At 37.9% G+C, this 19,432-nt stretch overlaps 1 protein-coding gene across 1 annotated transcript in view; it reads left to right on the top strand.

The window, feature by feature from the left end:
• TMEFF2 (transmembrane protein with EGF like and two follistatin like domains 2) overlaps positions 1–19,045 on the top strand; it is a 225,733-nt gene extending 206,688 nt beyond the window's left edge. The window contains exons 8-10 of the mRNA XM_001502318.5: positions 13,155–13,278; positions 15,082–15,240; positions 18,717–19,045. Coding sequence (XP_001502368.1) covers positions 13,155–13,278; positions 15,082–15,240; positions 18,717–18,813 — 380 coding nt within the window. The 3' untranslated portion in view covers positions 18,814–19,045. The remainder of the gene's footprint in view (positions 1–13,154; positions 13,279–15,081; positions 15,241–18,716) is intronic.
• The last annotated feature ends 387 nt before the right edge of the window (positions 19,046–19,432 follow it).

Here is a 19,432-nt window from a genome sequence, read left to right as displayed (position 1 = left end):
ATTTGAAATGTCAAACAAACTTTCAGAAATACTCATAGCACATAGCACATTTGTTTCTTAGAATTATTTTGTCTTATCATGGAATATTAAAAGAGATGGTATAACTTCCAACCCTTTCACTGAAAATCCTTTACATTAATTGGGTCAGGTACCAACATATGGCAGTACTCCAAATCCGTAAATGAATCCAAATCTGCACTGTAAATTCTCTAACTGCCCTTTTTTGGCCATGACATCATACAGGAGAAATGTGCAAACACATCAATTACCTATACTTGCACTTTCAAGTCATTTATAGATATCTTTCTTGTCTTTTATAGTTAGCAACAAATTTTTGCCCTCCAGCCTTTTGCCTTTCATGGAAGAAAACTAAAGTGTATAGCAAATATGGCTTTTACTTGTGCATCTAGTCCTGTCATACTGAATATATACATTCTATTGAGTAGATTAGAGTTCTCTGCCGTGTTATACCTTATCTTGTCACTTAAGGTAAGGATTGTCTGTGCCTTTAAGGGCACATCACTGAAGTTCAGCTGGTTGTTTGATGCAAACAACTAATAGGCACTAATCTTTTGAAAACCACTACACCAAGGTACACGTGACTACCAAATATATTGCCTATGCCTGTAATATTCATTCGTTTATCCATGCCACTTATTGAACACCCACTTTGTGCTAGTCCCTGTTCTACACGCTGGAGATATTACGGTAAACAATACACGGTCTCTGCCCTAAAAGGAAAGTACAATCTAGTGCAAAGCTTTCTTTTGTGCCATGAATGGGTAACACGTATGTTCACTCATCGAACCACCTGAGCCCTTAGGTGGCTTGGGTGGTTAGAGCCCCCTGGCTGTCTCCTCCTTTTACCTAAAAGCAAATATTATCATTTTCTGCATGTGTGGTGATGTGAAAAATTTGGAGATGCTGTGGTCTAATGCAATGTTTCCCAGAATGGAGTTTAGAGGAATAGTCCCACAAAATGATCCCAAAAAGAAGAGGGAGGTTCCGTAGACAAATGAGTTTAGGAATACTCCATAATATGTGTCCTTTCTTAGTATCTCACAATGCAGCTTAGCCTTTTAAAGAATCAGAAAACCAGCAGTAAAGACACCCATATAACTTTTTTTAGTTCACCCTTTCCCAAACTTGTTTGACTATAGAACCCCTTTTTCCCATGCAGCCTGCTCCAGAAGCAGCAATGCATTGACAGTGGTCACCTTGGGAAACTCTGGTGTAGAGCGCATGTCCTCTGTCCTTAAGGCCTGAAATTTAGAAGCACAGATGGCTGTTTGTCCTTCTCCATGAAACTGAAGAAATGTCCCTCCTCTGCTGCCCCTTCTCTTGTGCTGTCAACACCTGCTATTTGTTGTGGCATCAACTCTCCCAGTTGCCCCCCTGCCACAAGTGGTGATTTTGCTTCCGTTTATTCCCTCTTTCTATGTGTCTTCTTTCCTGCCCCCATCACTTCTCTTTTGACTTTCTCTTTTCTACAGACTAGCTGAACTTATAAAGATATCACCAATGGACCAATGCGCCTTTATTCCCATTTGAAAATTGTGCCAGTCCTAAAGGGTATAATCTGCACCTTTTCCCAGCTGTGTTATTTGTTCGTATACTCAAGAGAATGCTCATTGGCTTCCACACTGGGAGTTCTTCTTGCTATTCTGTTAGTTATCTAACAGAGCCATGAAGGAAGCCTAGAGGTTTGAAAAAGTTAGTCTCAAGATACCTGAGATTTGACAACATTTAGAAATCTCTCCCAGATACAGGCACATGGCCTATTCTTTGAGTGTTGTGTTCTCAAAAGAGGCAAAGATGTTCTAAAAGGAAATGAATTGTTCAGGCTGACTGCCAAGGTCAAGGAAGACTTTATGAGCTGAAGGTCCCTGATGATTCTCACCACATCCAAGGTGGGTGTGTGAAGAGCAGCTTTGAGCCAACCACTGCTCACACACTCATGGACGTGGAACAGCTGCTGAGATAGGTACTTTACAGAGGAGTAGCTGAGCAGACCTGGGACCAGAAAGGTGGGGCAGCTCGAGGGTAGTTACCAGGGGAAGGAAGCAGGAACCGGGAAGCAGGGGAACCTAGCATCAGATGGCCAGAGACAGAGAGATGAGGAGAAGGGGCTAGGTGGGGTCAGCAGTATCGTGTTCCAAATCATCTGAGCATGAGAATCCCTAGGGGTACTTTTTAAAAAGACAGACTTCAGGGCTGGCCCAGAGATTTAGTGGTTAAGTTCCCATGGTCTGCTTCGGTGCCCTGAGGTTCGCTGGTTCGGATCCCAGGAGCAGACACACACACCACTCATCGAGCCATCCAGCGGCAGCATCCCACATACAAAATGGAGATTGCCACAGATGTTAGCACAGCGACAACCTTCGTCAAGCAATAAGAGAAAGATTGGCAATGGATGTTAGCTCAGGGCTTGTCTTCCTCACACACACCTCAAAAAAGACAGACTTCAGGCCCCTCAGCTGGTGATTCTGATTCAGTTGATCAGGACCAAGGCCTAGAAATCTGTTTTTGGCAAGCACTTTAAGTGGTCTGCACTAGAACCAGCAGCATTGCCCTTAAAAGAGAAATTCTAGGATACTAAACCCACTCATGTACCTCATTAAATGTTGCCACTTGTAAGAGGTCATAGTATAATTGTGTTTATACAAAACTGATACACATATACACACACTTCTGTGAGGGTGTCAGAGCATCAAGAACGTCTTCTAAAATCCTGTAACATACAAATGCTAAGGTTCTGTACCTAGAAATGTTATTCAGGTACCTAGCATTGCATAATATGCTGGACAAAGACTGTCTACAATTTCTAGGTTAGGCAGGTTATTAATATTTAGAATCAAACATTCCACTTAAACATTATATAATATTTCTAGCTATTGGACATGCTTTTACCACAAATTTTATGGAACTTATTTCTTTTTATTTTTTCCAGAAAAGAAGTCCAGTTTTAAACCTGTTTCCATAGAGAATTTTACATTATTCCTAGTGTCTTTTCTTAAGCACTTTGAGATTCTGTTCACAAAAGTCTATTGAAGAGTAAAAGCTATCCCTTTGTTCCTTGGTTGAAGAAACTAAAAAGCTCTCCACTTCTTTTTAGAGTGCACTTGCAGAAAACCAAGCTCGTCACTAGCCTTCCTCATTGCAGTGTCCTCAAGTGTATCTGCACCATAGTTTTGGAGTTTATCATCTATTATTTTTAAGTATGAGAATAAATGCATAGTTGTATTCAGAAGCAGACAAGTAAGGAAAATGTTTTATTAACTTATCCTAGTTTCTATTTTGAAATGCATTTGCCTGTGTTCTGTTTGTTTTTTTAATAAAAGTTTCCTTCCTTCTTGTCCTAAAAAATTTCAACCAGCATTTCTCACTTCCGGACGATACTGTAGGCACAGTGTGAATGGCCAAATGAGAATCTGTGCATTCAGAATTGCCTTTACGTGGTTCCAGTGTGATTTTTGAGGTATGACATGCACGCTGATACCAGTTTTTCCACCCAGAAGAACTAAATTTCCCATACTCTTCATTCTTTAAGTGAAGGTGATTATATATCATTGCTTTATAATCACACCTCCTTAGTTCACAGAGAGGATATTATTTTAAAAACTAGATGATCACATTTCTCCATGAGCCCCACCAGAAGCTGTAGAAAGAAAGAACCACGTCCCTTTCTCTGGGTCCTTTTCTGCAGGATCTGTAGCCCCCACAGCAGACATTGTTTCATAGGCACTTCTCGCTCTCCTTTAGGTTATTTTCTGATGCCACCCTCACGTGACAAAAAGCTGTTTCCATGACACAATGTTAAGATCCTTTTTCTACTGGTATAACTTCTGGATATTGTTCTGCAGCTTCTCCAGGCTGGGCAACTGTGTCAGTGGGGAAACCTTCTTTTATTTAAAAAACTACATGTTCATTATCCTTTCTGTGCTATGGTCTGTGCTAGGTGCAGAGACAACAACAGCAAATAAATAAATAAGGCAGATCTAATACTTGCCTTTAACAAAGAGTTTATGAACTACTGTGTCACACAGACAAATAAACAACAAAGAATATTTGGAGTGAAAAGTGCTAGGAGAGAGGAGTGGTTTTAAGTAAGAGAGGCCGTAAGCCCAGACTGAGTGGGCAGGGAGAACATTACAGAAGCTTCTTAGAGGAAGTAATGTCAGTGATGAGACCTGATGATGAGTAGGAGTTGGGTAGATGATACAAAGAGGGGTAATGAGCATACCAGACAAAGAGAATGACATTTGGAAAGTCCTAGAGGGCAGAGAGAAATTTCATTTGATGAGTGTAGGAGGATACCAGAGAATTACAAGAAGTGAGAATGGAGAAGCTGGGACCAGATTCTGAATGGCCTTCTAAGTGATTTTAAAATTTAATTCATTGGCGGAATAATAAGGAATAACAAGAATTGTTTCTTTTGGGGTTTTAATCAGTGCCATCATGCACTCATATTTTTCTTTTAGAAAGATTACCCTGGCTCTAGTGTGGAAAATCGATTTGGAGAGGCAAGATTGGAGACTAGCTGAGAGACAGTGATGGTCTGATCTCAGGGAGTAGCAGTAGAAATGCAGAAAATGAAAAAATTGGGTAGATACTTAAGTAGAAATTATAGGACTTGATGATTTACTCAATCACAATTTGAAAGCGAAACCGAGATTTCTGATTTGGGTCAATGAGTAGATGAATATGCCTGGGATAAGAAGGGGAAGGAAGCGGGAGAAGAGGCTGATGAGTTTGAGGTGTCTGAGAGATCCTACGCACTTTGATATGTGGATATGAAACTCTATGAAAGTGTCATCACCTATAGAAACGTGATCTGTGTTGGCTAATCCAAATTTGGAAATCAGAGGCATTTAGGTGACAGTAGAAGCATTGAGTGAGTACGACGTTCCCTCAGGGGGAGTATTTAAAGTATAAAAAGAAAAGAATTTTAGGAAAGCATTCGCTCTTAAAGCATCAGTTGCAAAACAAGAGCCTACAAAATAGACTATGAAGGAACAACTGAAAAAACAAGAGGTCAGTGATCTGGAAACCAAGGGAAGAGAAGACTTCACAAAGAAGGAAGTGGTCAGCAGTATCAGTTACTGAGATTGGGACGGTTGACAGTTGATGTCTGAGAAGAGATACTCGTTTTAGCAACAAAGATGTTGTTGATTGAGCTTGGTCTTAGCAGTTTCTCTGAAGGGGTGGCCAGAGAGTGGTGGGTTAAAGAGTGAATGGGAGTTAGTGCAGGAAGTGAAGAACAGAAGAGGAGACAACACTTTTAAGAAGTTTAAGTGTAAAGAGGAGAAAGGAGACAAGAAGTCCATCAAGGGACATGGATTGAGAGTGGTTTATAAACTTTTATTTTAAGAAGGAACACACACAAAATGTTTAAATGCTGCTGGCAGGAAGCAAAGAATGAAGAAGAGGTGAAGCTACAGGAGAGAAAGGAGGTAATTGATGGAGAGAGCCCTTGAGGAGGATGGAGAGGTTGAGATTCATGATGGCTTGGCCTTAGACAAGATATCTCTCCCAAGGGGAGAAGGAAGAAAAAAGAAAAGAATTGGTTTCAGAGCAGCGGTAGGATCCAGGTGGGTTAAAGAGCCAGGCATCATAAAGGGCAAATAATAAGTAAGAAATGGAGGCCAGATGTTGTCTTGTGTTTTGATAAGTTCTTAACTGTGTGGTCTGCCTGTTACACTGCAAAGAGCCCTGGGTTTGACCCAGTTCTACTTATCAATTGTGTATATTTCTAAGACAGGTAATTAAACCTATGTGAACTTAAGTTTCCTCAGTTATACAAAATGGGATTTTTATAAATCTACCTTGAAGGGCATGTTGTAGATTCGCAAGTAATTGTAGATATGTTTACTATTATTATGTCTTGAGAATCTGTTTCCTTGGGAGGGTTTAGAAGACAACAAGCAAAATCATGGGAAACAACCAATAGATAAACAGTGTCTCATACACAGTCCACAGCACAGTGACAGACACAAGGAGGGTACTCAAGAAATACATGTATAACAAATGACTGAAAGTCACGTTTTTTGTCCTGTCTACATTATTAAAACCGATGTTTCTACTGTGTTTGCTCCAGCCTATGCTCCAGTGTAAATCCCCCACACTCTCTGCTGACTAGTAACTTCAGGATCCCAGAGGGAAACAAATCGGTCACCTGAGAAGGTTTATCTGAACAGTTTATCCATTTCTGCATATGCAGCCTGTGGAGGGGAAAAGAGCTTGACATAGCCCAGAAGGTGAAAGTGGACAGAACCTGGACTCTCGTCACTTGGTCGTCATTTTCAGTACTGCCACCAAAGAAGCTCACTGAGAAAATATGCCCAGATTAGCCACTAATCAAAGAAATTTGGCCAGAAATGCATAAATTTAGTGCAAGACAAAAGAAAGAAGGGGAGCGGAATATCCTTGGCATAAAATGACTTCCCATAATTTTTTTCTTTCTCTAAGGTTTATAGTAAACTTTGCCTTTGAAGAGTAGCTTTCAAGTGAGAAAGGCTGCTGCAGCCAGAGCTCAGTGGGGAGAGCGGCAGCAAATTGCCACAGATAAGCTTAAGGCAACTCCAGCTCGAGACTCCCTACCTCTTCCCAAGGCCTGATATTTACGAAGTGTTGTCAAAGACTCTAAAGTTCCATAAAATACTATATTTTTAAAAGGTCTTCAAGCTAAATCCTCTAAACCTATAGGAGTTACTCACTTGCTGAGAGTTAATAGGCTCTTGACTGAATGGTGAAGTTCAAAAAGGACCATTTGAGGAAGAGTACAGTTTCTCCCAGTAGCTTGCTCTCTTTACTCTTGAGGGCTCTGCCATCTCAAGCCAGGCAGGGCGGTTCTAAGTCAGAGGATAGAGCAAAAGGCTGAAGATCTGCTTATTTGGCTTTTAATAATAAACAGAAAAGAATGTTTTCTTTATTTGTTGGGAGTCTAGAATTTCTAGCTAAATCTGTGTGAGCCTTGTTATGCCAAATCCTTGAATTATAATAATTGTATTTGGATTTTGTAAGTTAAAGTGTTACATACAAGTTTCTCTCCCAAGATTTCACAGATTTCTCAGCTTTATCTATGTAAATATATTACCAGTAGAAACTGAGATAACAAAAGCCCATGTAAATAATCATCCAGTATTGTTTCATTTCCATCACTCCGGTCCCCAGATTACTATAGCTATTTCGGATGCTGGTACTTTTTTCAACTTAAATTCAGGCAATTCTTGAATAATATCATTAGGGCCCTGCCTGAGAATGTAGTAACATGAAAATTAGTTTTCTTCCAGTTTATTTTAATTTTATGTCCAATAAAAATATTTATGCACGCAAGTGGTGAGATGGATAATCACATTTCACATTTTATATTAGTGCCTGATCGATGGTGAGATAAGAAAGAATTTCTCTCCATCCCCATCCATCCTGCTCCCAACCCATACCACTGCCTAATTGGCAAAATTTTGGGTCCACATAGTTTTAATTGCTCTTCTGAAAAAATAGGATAATGTTCAACTTGCAGAAAAAATGTTGAATTTGTAGCATTTGAAGGACTTGGTCTCTGTTTTGAAGTTATCTTTCTAAATCTTAACAGAGCTTAAATAACTAGGAATGTTGTGACTGGGTCTCTGCTCTTTACAAAACTTGAGAATCAACTGTGTCCTTAAACGCCTCCATGTCCCTTGCAGTAGGCTGTCACTTTTATCTAGCATTCTCATTTGAGTCTCTGTCCTAGAGGCTTAAAAAAGGAGAGACTCTTCTCATCTGCTCATCTGTGCCTCGAAGAAACTATAACAGCAGGTGAGGCTCTTATGGAACTGGTTCAGTTGTGAGAACACATATTGCATTACATTCAGAACCCGTTCAATAGGATGCTTTTCCGGTCTTTAAAAAACTTCGATTGCAATTCAAGCTAGATATGAGGCTTTGCTGCCACCTCACATGTTCATACTCGATAAGATAAGGAGAGGGAATCAGAAGAATTATATATATTCTTTGAAACCAGCTCTAATCAACAACAGGGACAATCATGACTTTACTTCTAAATTCAGAATTTATTTCTGTCCCAGGCACAATATAAATATAATAGAAAGAAAGGTAGGTTTTTTCCTAGTTGGTTAAATAAGATTATTTCCAAATTGCTTTGGAGATATGGCAGTAGTAGTTGAAGGGTAAAATCAAGTGATCACCACAGGTGTGCAAGTATGAACCCCCCAGTGCTGGGTTTCTTTGTACTGTTATTAAACATAAAAAAATAGAAGTGTTATAGAAATACATTCAAAGTGGAAATTTTTAGTTTGCTGGAAAAGTGTGGCACCTTTTGTGTGCCCACAGGAAAAGACAGTTGAAAAGATAATAAACCAAACTGTACAACTTATCAGTATGAGCTGGTCAAGATAATTTGTGATGTTAAAGCGTGATGTTAAAAATTGAATTTAGGGCCAGCTTCGGTAGCCTGGTGGTTAAGTTCAGTGTGTTCCACTTTGGTGGCCCAGGTTTGGTTCCCAGGCGTGGTTCTCAGTCACAGACCTACACCACTTGTCTCTCAGTGGCCATGCTGTGGCAGTGGCTCACATACAAAAAGAGGGAGATTGGCAGCAGATGTTAGCAGAGGGAGAATCCTCAGGAAAAAAAAATTGAATTTCGATCCAAAAACATATTATTCCCCACAAGGAAGACAATACATAATGAAGATCACATTATGCTAGGCCTGATTTGTAGACATAGTAAATATTTAAGACATTTTACACTCTTTGAAAAAGTAGAATTCCCAATAATTAAGGCAAAGTGATTTCCTTCATCTACTGTATCTGAATAATATCCCTATTTCTCCACTTATTTTTCCCAGAGTATCAAAAATAATCTTATAATAAATATTAGCAATAGAAGTAAATATTAGAGTTCAAAGAATCTAGAGGTCTGAAATAATCTGATCCATCACAAAGTAACAATCTACACCATCTGAGCGATGGAAGCACAGCTCCTTTTTAACACCACCAGAAACTCACTCTTTCACTATACGACTCATCTCCCTATTGAACAACTCTAGTTGCTTAAAAATATGTAGTAGGTATCCGCCTCTCCAAGACATCCACTAAATCTTGATGATACTTCTAGTTTAGGATCTTTCCAACTTTCTCTCAGACCTTCCTGGGTAATCAGTGGTCTAAAGGATTTGTTTATATTCGAAAGAAAAGCCTGATGAAAGCAAAATAGGGGTATCTCCAGAGAAATATCATCCGACCAATGCCCAAACAGCCTCCGAGACTGTAGTGCATTATGGGTAGGGTCTGGTCCTCTAGCCAATAGGTGCAGAAATTTGATCATAGAAAATCTCAGAAGTGAGTGGGCTGAAGAAGGCTGATTTGTGCCCCAAAAAGGGCATAGAAACTCAAAACCTGTCTATTCTCTCAAACAAAATAGATAACTGTCAGAGGGATATGATATTCAGGTGACACTGTCAAAGCCATTCCCAATGAGGAGGCTTGAATAGAAGTGAAATTAAAGTAAACAAGAGAAATGGGCTGACTGAGTGAATATTTAACAGCATCAGATGCTGATAGCCTAGTGCATCCATCTCTGCAACTGGGCCTCTGGGTTTCCTAGTTTCACTTGGCTCCTCGGGGCACACCACTCTGAGGAGCACTTGAATAGGTGACACAACTTGACTTGCAGATGCTCTTTTTGCCAAGCTCTGACCCTTGTCCAAAGGGAAACATTCTTTCTTCAGATATACGAATAGTTTTAGTCAAATTTTATACTGTCATATTTCTGCTTTGACCCATGATGTGTTACTTTAATGGATTAATTCTCTGAATGACATCTTATTTCCAGCTTTTTGGGGAGAAGAAGGCAGGAGTAATGGTAAACACACACACATACACCCCACTCTGGCTCTATTGATTTAACTCTCTGAACGCCTCTGCCTGGCTCTATTTCCTTTCTACTTACCTTATGGTGAGGTAAGGCCTTGCCATTCACCATTCCTTCTCTCTCTTCAGCCCTCTCTGTCTCTTTTCCTGAAATCACTAGGATAGACACAATACCTGTAGCTGTGCTTTAGAGCAATGTGCTTTTATAGCTCTTGACTGGAGTGTTGACTAGTAATAGGCATGCAGCCCTGTTAGCTCTGCTGCAAATAACCCAGATTATACCAGGAATTGTTTCTTAAAAGGGTCGAGATCTCTTTCAGAACAAACCATCTGTAAACATTTGAACAGGAAACTGGTAGAGGATTTTAAACAAAGATATGAAGAGTTTCTACCATCATCAGCATCTCTCTCAGAAGAAAGAGCACAACCTTTACATTAAACCTCTTTTTAAATGGAGGACAGAGAAATTGTTGTCTACATCATCAGCCACTGGAGAGAACATACAGACTTCCAAAGTATCATTCTTATATGATTTTAAATCTTTAAATGCTTTATTGTTGCTTGAGTCCCTATGCGTAAACATCAGAATCACAAATCTTCACTATGGTCCATACGCATATTTGGTTGGGATATTAGATTTCTGTGTCTCTACTCTTCTTAATATACTTAAATCTCATTTCTAAATATGTCTATTGTATTACTAGAAGCGGTTATATATTCAGGTTTTCAATCAACTGGTTTACTTCGTTGGATTGACTATAAATTTGCTGACATGTATTGATGAGTCCTCATTTTCTTTCCCAGCAATCATTTCTTCTACTCATTTATTTCCAATCTCTCTACTTTCTTATTTGACAATATCCTACGAACAGAGCACCCTAAGCTTATAAGGAATGGAGTAAACTAATTAGCAGATTTTATGATGGAAACTATTCCCCTCCCATGTGATCACCATGTCTGGAGAATGAGCTTGGTGAAAATACATAGCTCTTATCATACTAAGACAACAACCTCACTCAAACAAGCTCTTATTTTGCCCTTGGACTTCAGTTCATAATTGTGGATGTGGTACAAATCCAGAAACAAACAGTATGGAGTGAGGAACAGAGTTAAAAATGAAATAGCCTAAAAGCTAGATTTTGAGTTAAGAAAATTCTTTATCTTCTTTTGCAACTGACAGAAAGAAAAAAATAGCCCCTAATAAGATGTGTTTTAAAAACACTATCATAGTTTATAGCTGAAATGCAGGGAAGTTACAGGAAATTCTCCTGCATGCAGGTGTGCAGAAGCACTGAAGGGTTACTAACGAACACTAAATACAAGTGTTGAATAGCTTGTTATGGGGAGAAGATCCAGAAATAAGAGTGAAAATCAGTGCTGGTTCATTACATCAACAGTGGGGCCAGCAAAACCCACTGCTAAAGTGTGCCTTTAACCAGCAGGTGCACGGTTTGACCACTCTAGCTTGCAGCCCCCTGGCCCTGGCGCAGGATGAGCCCAGTTTTCTCCATGGATTCATGAATGACCACAAGCCTCTCGAGGTGCATTGAAATACCGTGGTGGCCCATTTTGGTCACATATTCCCATATTGGCAATTTCACCCTACATTATCCATTTCAGTTTTGCTGTGTTTGCTCACTGCAGGGGCAGTTTGTTACCAAAATGACTATGCCACAAAATTCCAAAGTAGCTTTGAAGAACGGGAGAAACTGAAAGAGAAGGTTCTGTATATTCTCGGTCTTTTCCATGGAAGTGATTCCTTCAGTTTAACGGCAATTAGCAAAATAGAAATAGTATAATGCAAACAAAAAATCACCTAAATTGGTAAAAAGACACAGATATAGAACCAATGAATGATTTCAATGCCATTTCCAGTTTCTCTAGCATACTGATGATGAATCCGATATTAATTTGGATATGTAATCTGAAATATTATCCATCATAGCAATGTATATAAATATCTCTACACAGAAAGCACTTAACATATTTAACAATTTACCAAGCTTTAATGTTTTGTAGATGACACCTAGATCTTAAAATATATAAATATGTTACCGTTCTGCTTCAACATAAGTAATACATTTGTCTGATTCAGTAATACCAAAAGTTTTTTTCTCCTGATGAATATGCTCATCATCCGTGACAGCCAGTAAAAATGATAAGGGATGCACAATAATAAAAAACTATAGCCTTATCTGGAAATAATCTATTTCATTAAAAGAGTAATTCATTCTCAATCTTCCGTTACTGCTGACCAATTACGGTGGTGTTGAAGAGCATCTTTAGATTGAAGTCAAGAAAGTTATATTTCTCATGTGTTTGGAGAGGAGTTTTAAAGGATATCGCAGATTATAGAAGACACTCAGAAAAGGCAAAACTTTATATTATAAAATGAACATAAAGAATCAAAAGACCTCTTAGAGATGGCTTTACAAATATGAAGCAAATATATTTAGACTAAAAAAGATCATAAAAAATATTGTAATATCTTCATAGAAACATAAGAAAACAAATGAAACTTGTTAATGACAGGCGAAAGGGTTCATTTTAGAACATAAGTTTTTTCCTTATCATAAGTTTAAATTTCACATAGCATTATTAACATCGGCCAAATATTATGCATTAGAATACACTTATAGCATCCTGTATGTGCTGTGTTAGTGTCTACATAAGTGATTATGAAGTAACATTTGCTCCTTCAATAGCTTTATTTTGACAATAAGAAAATGTATGGATGCTAGTAAAATTCATGTTCACCGTAGATGAAAAAAGCCTGAAAGAATACATTTGTTAAAATTTGCATTTAGTTTTGGAAAACGTCTAACAATTGAACGCTGCCGTATTTTAACTTTTAAGCTCCCACGTTGAGCAAGTATCAAGGTATTGCAGCAATTTACTTTTAGGGACATTATGCTGGGCTTTGAATTTCAAAAAATAGAAAATTACTTCTTGAATTATTTTATGATCAATGTATGGTCTTTACACAAGGAAAATTAAAGCTCTCTGACAACTCGTAGAAACACCACTGGCTGTTAAAGATGTAGGAAATTACATAAAAGCATGAAAAGCCCTGGGTAATTTTGCAGTTTCATCTCTAAAACACAATTGTAACGATGTCTGTCTTTCAGTGCCGTCTCCCTCTTTCTTCTGAAACATGGCCTTTTAGTTCTTGCCGTTTTAAAATATCTTTGCCTACTGTACTTTGCTTCTTAATGTACTGGTTGATCTTACCAGGCTAAGAAAGTATTTACAAGGGGTGCTTGCTTTTATCTATGTTCACAGAGAATGCTAACAAATTAGAAGAAAGTGCCAGAGAACACCACATACCTTGCCCAGAACATTACAACGGCTTCTGCATGCACGGAAAGTGTGAACATTCTATCAATATGCAGGAGCCATCTTGCAGGTAATATTTTCACCCTTTAACTTTTAAAATGTATAAAGTAAAAATGTGAAAACTAAATTCTGGATGTTTACGGAGAGTTGGATGGCATTCTGCCTGAATGAGTGATCAGCAGCAAAGCTTTTCTCTGCATCTCCTACACACACACACTCCCACTAGCAAATCACAAAATGTGTGTGCCTTACACACCCAAGTACTATGCAACACATTATTATGTATACTTTTCTAGTATAATTTGAAATTGTGCTTTGGGCATCACAAGCTCCTTAAAGACACAGGCTCCTCTGTTTTATTCACCACTTTCCCCTAGGCACAGAACACACTTTGCACATATCAGGTGCTCAATAAATATTTCTCGAACAAATGAATGGATGAGGCCTTTCTGTCCATTAGATAACATAGTTGCTTTGGGGAGGTCACCTTTTCAAAATCCTCAGGTCTTCTCATAAATATGATCAGTCTTGGTGTTGCTAGGCGCACACTCTTTTCTGTCGATCTGCTATCCATGTGACTTGTATAGTGAGATTATTAGCTACACCTCTACAGTTTCAAACTCACTTGAGACACAAAGAAATTGCTTGCCTGGATTTAGTTAATAAATATAAATATCTGCTGAATATTCATGGTAGAACGTAATTATTTCAGAGATGGTAAAGCCAAAGTGGAAAAACGAATGTGTTGTTATTAAAGGAATATACAAGTGGCATATGATGAAATAGGTTGTGTGTTGCTATACATTGAAAGGGGTTTCTCCCTTTCTCTGTCTTTCTCTCTTCTGTCTCCCTCTCTCTTTCCCTCTCTCTCTCCCTCTCTCCTCAAGAACTGGCTTCCTTTCATGTTTTCCTTCACTGAATATACTAGCACCTGCCTTCCAGTGAAGTCAGGCAGAGGGAACATAACTGGGAAGTTGTTTCTGCTGCCGTGTCATCCTCAGCAGAGTCCCCATCATTAAACCCTTCTGATGCAGAGAGGAAACAGCCCAGGATGTACTGACCAGGAATTCAAAGTGCAGTACTCAAATAATTGCACAAAGTCAATGACAAGTAGCTCCCCATTAGTATTGTTTTTACGTGAGCTGTTTTCTCATTTCATTGTCAAATGTCAATCTTAACACGCAGATTGTTTCCCTGAGCTTTCTGGTGAAGGTTGATTGAGTGAGAGGTAGCGTTGCTTCTCAGATGGATAGCACGTGGGCTTGTTTTACAGAACAGGGTTGCCTTCATCATAATTACTTTTTTCTTCTGAAATTTAACTCTCTAACATAAGCAGAAGACTTTATGACCATAATAATCAAAGAAATTACTCTTATTGTACCTCTGGCCCTAATATTTTTCAACAATTATTCTAATGGTAACATAAAGAAGGCTTTATCCCAAACTAAATAAATACATAGCCCTATTTTTTATACCCATGTCATCAGAAACAAACCTTTTCTCAAATAATCTCGTTGACTTAGGTTGATTAAACAGCAAGTTAAATAAAATGTAAAGCTCACCTGAAAAAAACAGAGAGAAAATTATCCCTGGACATCTGTTGTCTCTGTATTATCATCACAAATTATCTACCAATCCTCCAATCTTCAGAATTCATTATTATAAGTATAAAAAGAACCCACATATCTTCAAAACCAAAAACACAAAGATGTCATGTTGAAAATAAGTAGTTGAGAACCATATCTACAAAGCACCATTTTTTTAGAGAGGGAGACAAAAAGCGCTAATGTCATCATGAACATAAATGCCTGTCGGCCACCTACAAAAATGGATCCAGCAGCTACAGGTAACTGGACACTATAATTTCTTGCAGGTGTGATGCTGGCTATACTGGCCAACACTGTGAAAAAAAGGACTACAGTGTTCTCTATGTTGTCCCCGGCCCTGTACGATTTCAGTACGTCTTAATCGCAGCGGTGATTGGAACGATCCAGATTGCTGTCATCTGTGTGGTGGTCCTCTGTATCACAAGGTCAGTAACGATACTCAAGGCCATTCAAATAAAGGGAGATTTTATTCCTCCTTGTCTTAATCAGATCACTCTAATTATGAGTCCTTTCATGGACTCTGCAACCATCCATTCTCTGGAGTCCTATTTCCTCATCATAACAGCATTTGAATAGCCAAATGAAAAGACATTGATTTTCATGCTGGAGTGGAACAAATTATTTTCCTTATTTTTGCATTATGATGGGGATTATTTATTTTCAAAGCGAAGGTCTTTTTTTTTTATTTCTAATATATAATTCCAGTCTTTGTTTAAATATGCTTCTCTCTTTTAACTATGAAAAGTCAGTCTTCATTCAAACTTCTAACAGACTATTTAAATAACAGCGTTTCTTATTTACCCAGATCAGTATGCCAAATGAGGTCAGAACAGATTCTATATAAGGCCTAGAAAAGTATTGTTACAGCTCTCATTTATGGTACGTATGTTTCCAAGTATAACTCTCAGATATAATCATTTTTAACATATTTGATAAAAACAGCAAATGCATTTTTATCTTAAGTTGACAAAATAGCTTTTAATCACAAAATTCAAAGAAAATAGTTATAACAAGAAAGATTATGTTATAGACCATTAAAACCTTTGATATATGGAAACATACAACGAATCTCACAACCAGCTTTTATATCAAACCCCAAGAACAATCCAAATGGTCATTGTTGCCTGGAGAGCTAGGTAGACAGAGATACAGAGATCTCATCCACTTTCAACAGGAAACAAAACCAAGACTAGTCAGTGATGTCTGACATTGGACTTGGAGTAAAGGAGTGGGGCCAGGTACTTGCTTAACTTCACCAGAGTGTAAATTCATAGTAACCAAGAATTAGATTCTAAATCAAATGCATGTTATTTTTGTCCTGTCTAACCAGAAGCATTATTGAAGATACTTCTTTCTGACCCAATTTCATTTTCCTTGAGAAAAAAGTTCCAAGGAAGTTTCTCAAGGTCTTCGCCAAATTCACAAGGCATTTAGACTTCCATTCATTTGTACAGCTCACAGTAAATCAGAATGTTTCCCCAAAAATTATTTTCCAAAGACAGGAAAATAAAAGAAGGTATCATATCTTTAGAAAATAAAGACCATAATATATCTCAGTGTCTGTATTGCACTATCTTCTTTAAGGACAAGTGTGGCATTTGCTCTTGAAAGAGACAAAATATGGTTCATAAATCCTTGCCTGGCAGAAAGGCTTAAGGGTAGATAATTGACTGGAGCTTTGTGCTGCTCTAAGCCAAGCTGAGTTCATCAACTCGACTCTCACGTTTAGATGCCAAGTGAGTCAATGGATTATATTAAAATAGATTCTGGGGAACAAAAAGATAACTCAAGTAACCAAAAATACAGAGTATAAAAGAAAAGAATCTAAAACACAGGAAACTGCACCACATTACTCTAAGAGTCTGGAGCCTTCTAATATCTAAGGAATATCAGTACATGAAAAACAAAATTTGTATTTAATAGATATAATCTCATAACAATTTGATTTCCTACTTCATGTACTGACAAAAATGCAAAAGTTTAAATGCTTTAGCAGATGTTTTCAGGTCTGTTATTAATCACAATTCCATTTCCATACATAATAAACACAACTGGAATACGCAGAGTCCTTACCTCACCAGGAATTGTGTGTGTATATACTATATGTGTGTGTATGTATCATATATGTGTGTACACACACACACAGGCACACATATATACATTTAATAATGTTACGAAGAAGGAACAATTATCCCCATTTTTAAGATAGGGACTCTGAGGTATGAGAAGTTAACAAATTGCTGAGTTTACACAGCTGAGCAACAAGGGCAGAAATGGAGTCCAGCCTGCCTAGTGTCAGAGCCTGCGCACTTAATCACTGCTCATAGTGCCCTTGGCAGGTCATGATGTTGTGTATTCTGATGCTCAAGACAACCTAAACTGAGCTCCAAATGAGAGCCAGCCATTTTATCAAGGCATATGGACATTTTCATTTTCCATGTTTAAACAAAACCAACCCTATCCTCTGTTTACTTTTGAGAAGGAAAAATAGCATATGAGCTAAATTAGCATTATTTCAATGCTATCCTAGGACATCCAAGCCTTCCAAAGCCTTTCCAGGAGTTGTACTAGTCAATAGACCACACTATTCCCAGTGTGGATTCATTTCATTCACTTGAAAACATTCTGCTTAAAAACTAGACTTTCCAATTAGGCCATCTCCCCCACAGCCCTAAACCTTTCCTTCCTAGCGACCTGGCCACACATGTCTGTCAAGACCTATTCCAACATATCTAGTTGCTAAGAGATTTACAAAATCTCACAGAGCTGAGGTCCCTCATTCTCTCCTATTTTCTTCCAATCTCTTCCCCTCCTGATCTCTCCCCTTTTCCACCTCTTTTCTTTCTCTTCTCTTTTTCCCACTTTCTTTTTTTTCTAATTTCTCTTCCTTGTTTTTCTTTACTATTTTAATTAAACCACTGCCCTCCTAAATACAATGTGCGTCATAAAAAATATGGACATCTAGAGACACATTCTGGAATGAAAAGAGTTACCATCTTGAGAAGTTGGATTTTCAGTCTTTTTGTCTCCACCTCCCACTTGCTGGAAATGTGACTTCCAGCTCCATGGTCATTTTGCCGACCTCCCCCCAGAAAAGACCATATATATATATATATATATATATTTATATATATGTATACACAAACACATACTATGTATATTTATTTATTCATCTATAAACATATATATGAATATATATTCTCTGATACCCCACAGTTTATTATAATAGGACTTTATATGAACTTTATGTTGTTCTTATTTGCATTGTCAAAGCATCCTTGTATTACAAGAGAAAAGATACAAGATCAGAGCTTTACAGATAATCTGACTGAATATTAGCTGTTTATAGAAGCTAAATAATTGGTACCAATTTATGTCTTTAGCTTACAGTATTAATGGACAAAAATAATATTAGGCTAATACAAAACAAGATCCCTTTCCACTACATATCAGATATTAACAGTTGGCTCATCCTCTGGTTTGATAGGGTTTAAACTTGCAGCATTGAAATGTCAATACAACATTCACCCCTAGGACATTTACAATATGAAATTGTTGAAGACCTTTAAAGTGAAATTAGATGAGCTCAGGACTTGCTTGACTGCATTGTGCTGAGTCATTCTTTGTGTTTTAATGAGTAAGCAGTTGAGGACTAGGTAAACTTCCTTTTCAGCTTCTGCCTCTGTTCCTCGATCCTCCACAACAGACACTTAAAGACAACTGCAAGGAGAAGCGGAAAAAAAAAAAAAAAAAAAGAACACCTCTTCCCAAATAATCCCAGCCTCTACTAATAATAAATTCTTTCATCTGAAATATTTTAATAACTTGCCTAATCCACAACTTCACTCTGTGATTCTAGAATAGCACTGGACTAAGATTTGTAAACTTTCCAACCTTCTAGGAAATGTCCCAGAAGCAACAGAATTCACAGACAGAAGCAAAATACAGGGCACTACAGTTCAGACAACACAACAAGAGCGTCCACGAGGTTAATCTAAAGGGAGCATGTTGCACAGTGGCCGGACTACCGAAAGCTTGGACTACACAATACAGTATTATAGACAAAAGAATAAGACAAGAGATCTACACATGTTGCCTTGCATTTGTGGTAATCTACACCAATGAAAACATGTACTACAGCTATATTTGATTATGTATGGATATATTTGAAATAGTATACATTGTCTTGATGTTTTTCTGTAATGTAAATAAACTATTTATATCACACAATATAGTTTTTTCTTTCCCATGTATTTGTTATATATAATAAATACTCAGTGATGAGAAAAAATCGGCATTCTTAAATTTGCGGTATCTCATAACTGTAAATATAATCAAGCTAGTACAATCTGTACAGGTACCAGTATTTCATCTTTCTCCAGATCTTGGGACAGAGCATTAGTTTATACAGGACTCAGTGGCTAGGTTTTGAGTGATTCCAAGATCAAGGGAAATGATGGTTATTGGAAAGGAGAAAAAATAATTTACTTTATATCGAGTGAGGATAAAATATTTCAGATCTTTGAATCATCTCTATTTCATCGAATTTCTTCCTTGGTCCTCCATCTTCAGCCCCAGAGCAGAAAAATCTCTGGCAAATAAATTAAATCAAAGAAG

Source organism: Equus caballus, chromosome 18, assembly GCF_041296265.1.
Source record: "Equus caballus isolate H_3958 breed thoroughbred chromosome 18, TB-T2T, whole genome shotgun sequence".
Classification (NCBI taxonomy): Eukaryota; Metazoa; Chordata; class Mammalia; order Perissodactyla; family Equidae; genus Equus; species Equus caballus.
This window is presented reverse-complemented; position numbering and strand designations above follow the sequence as displayed.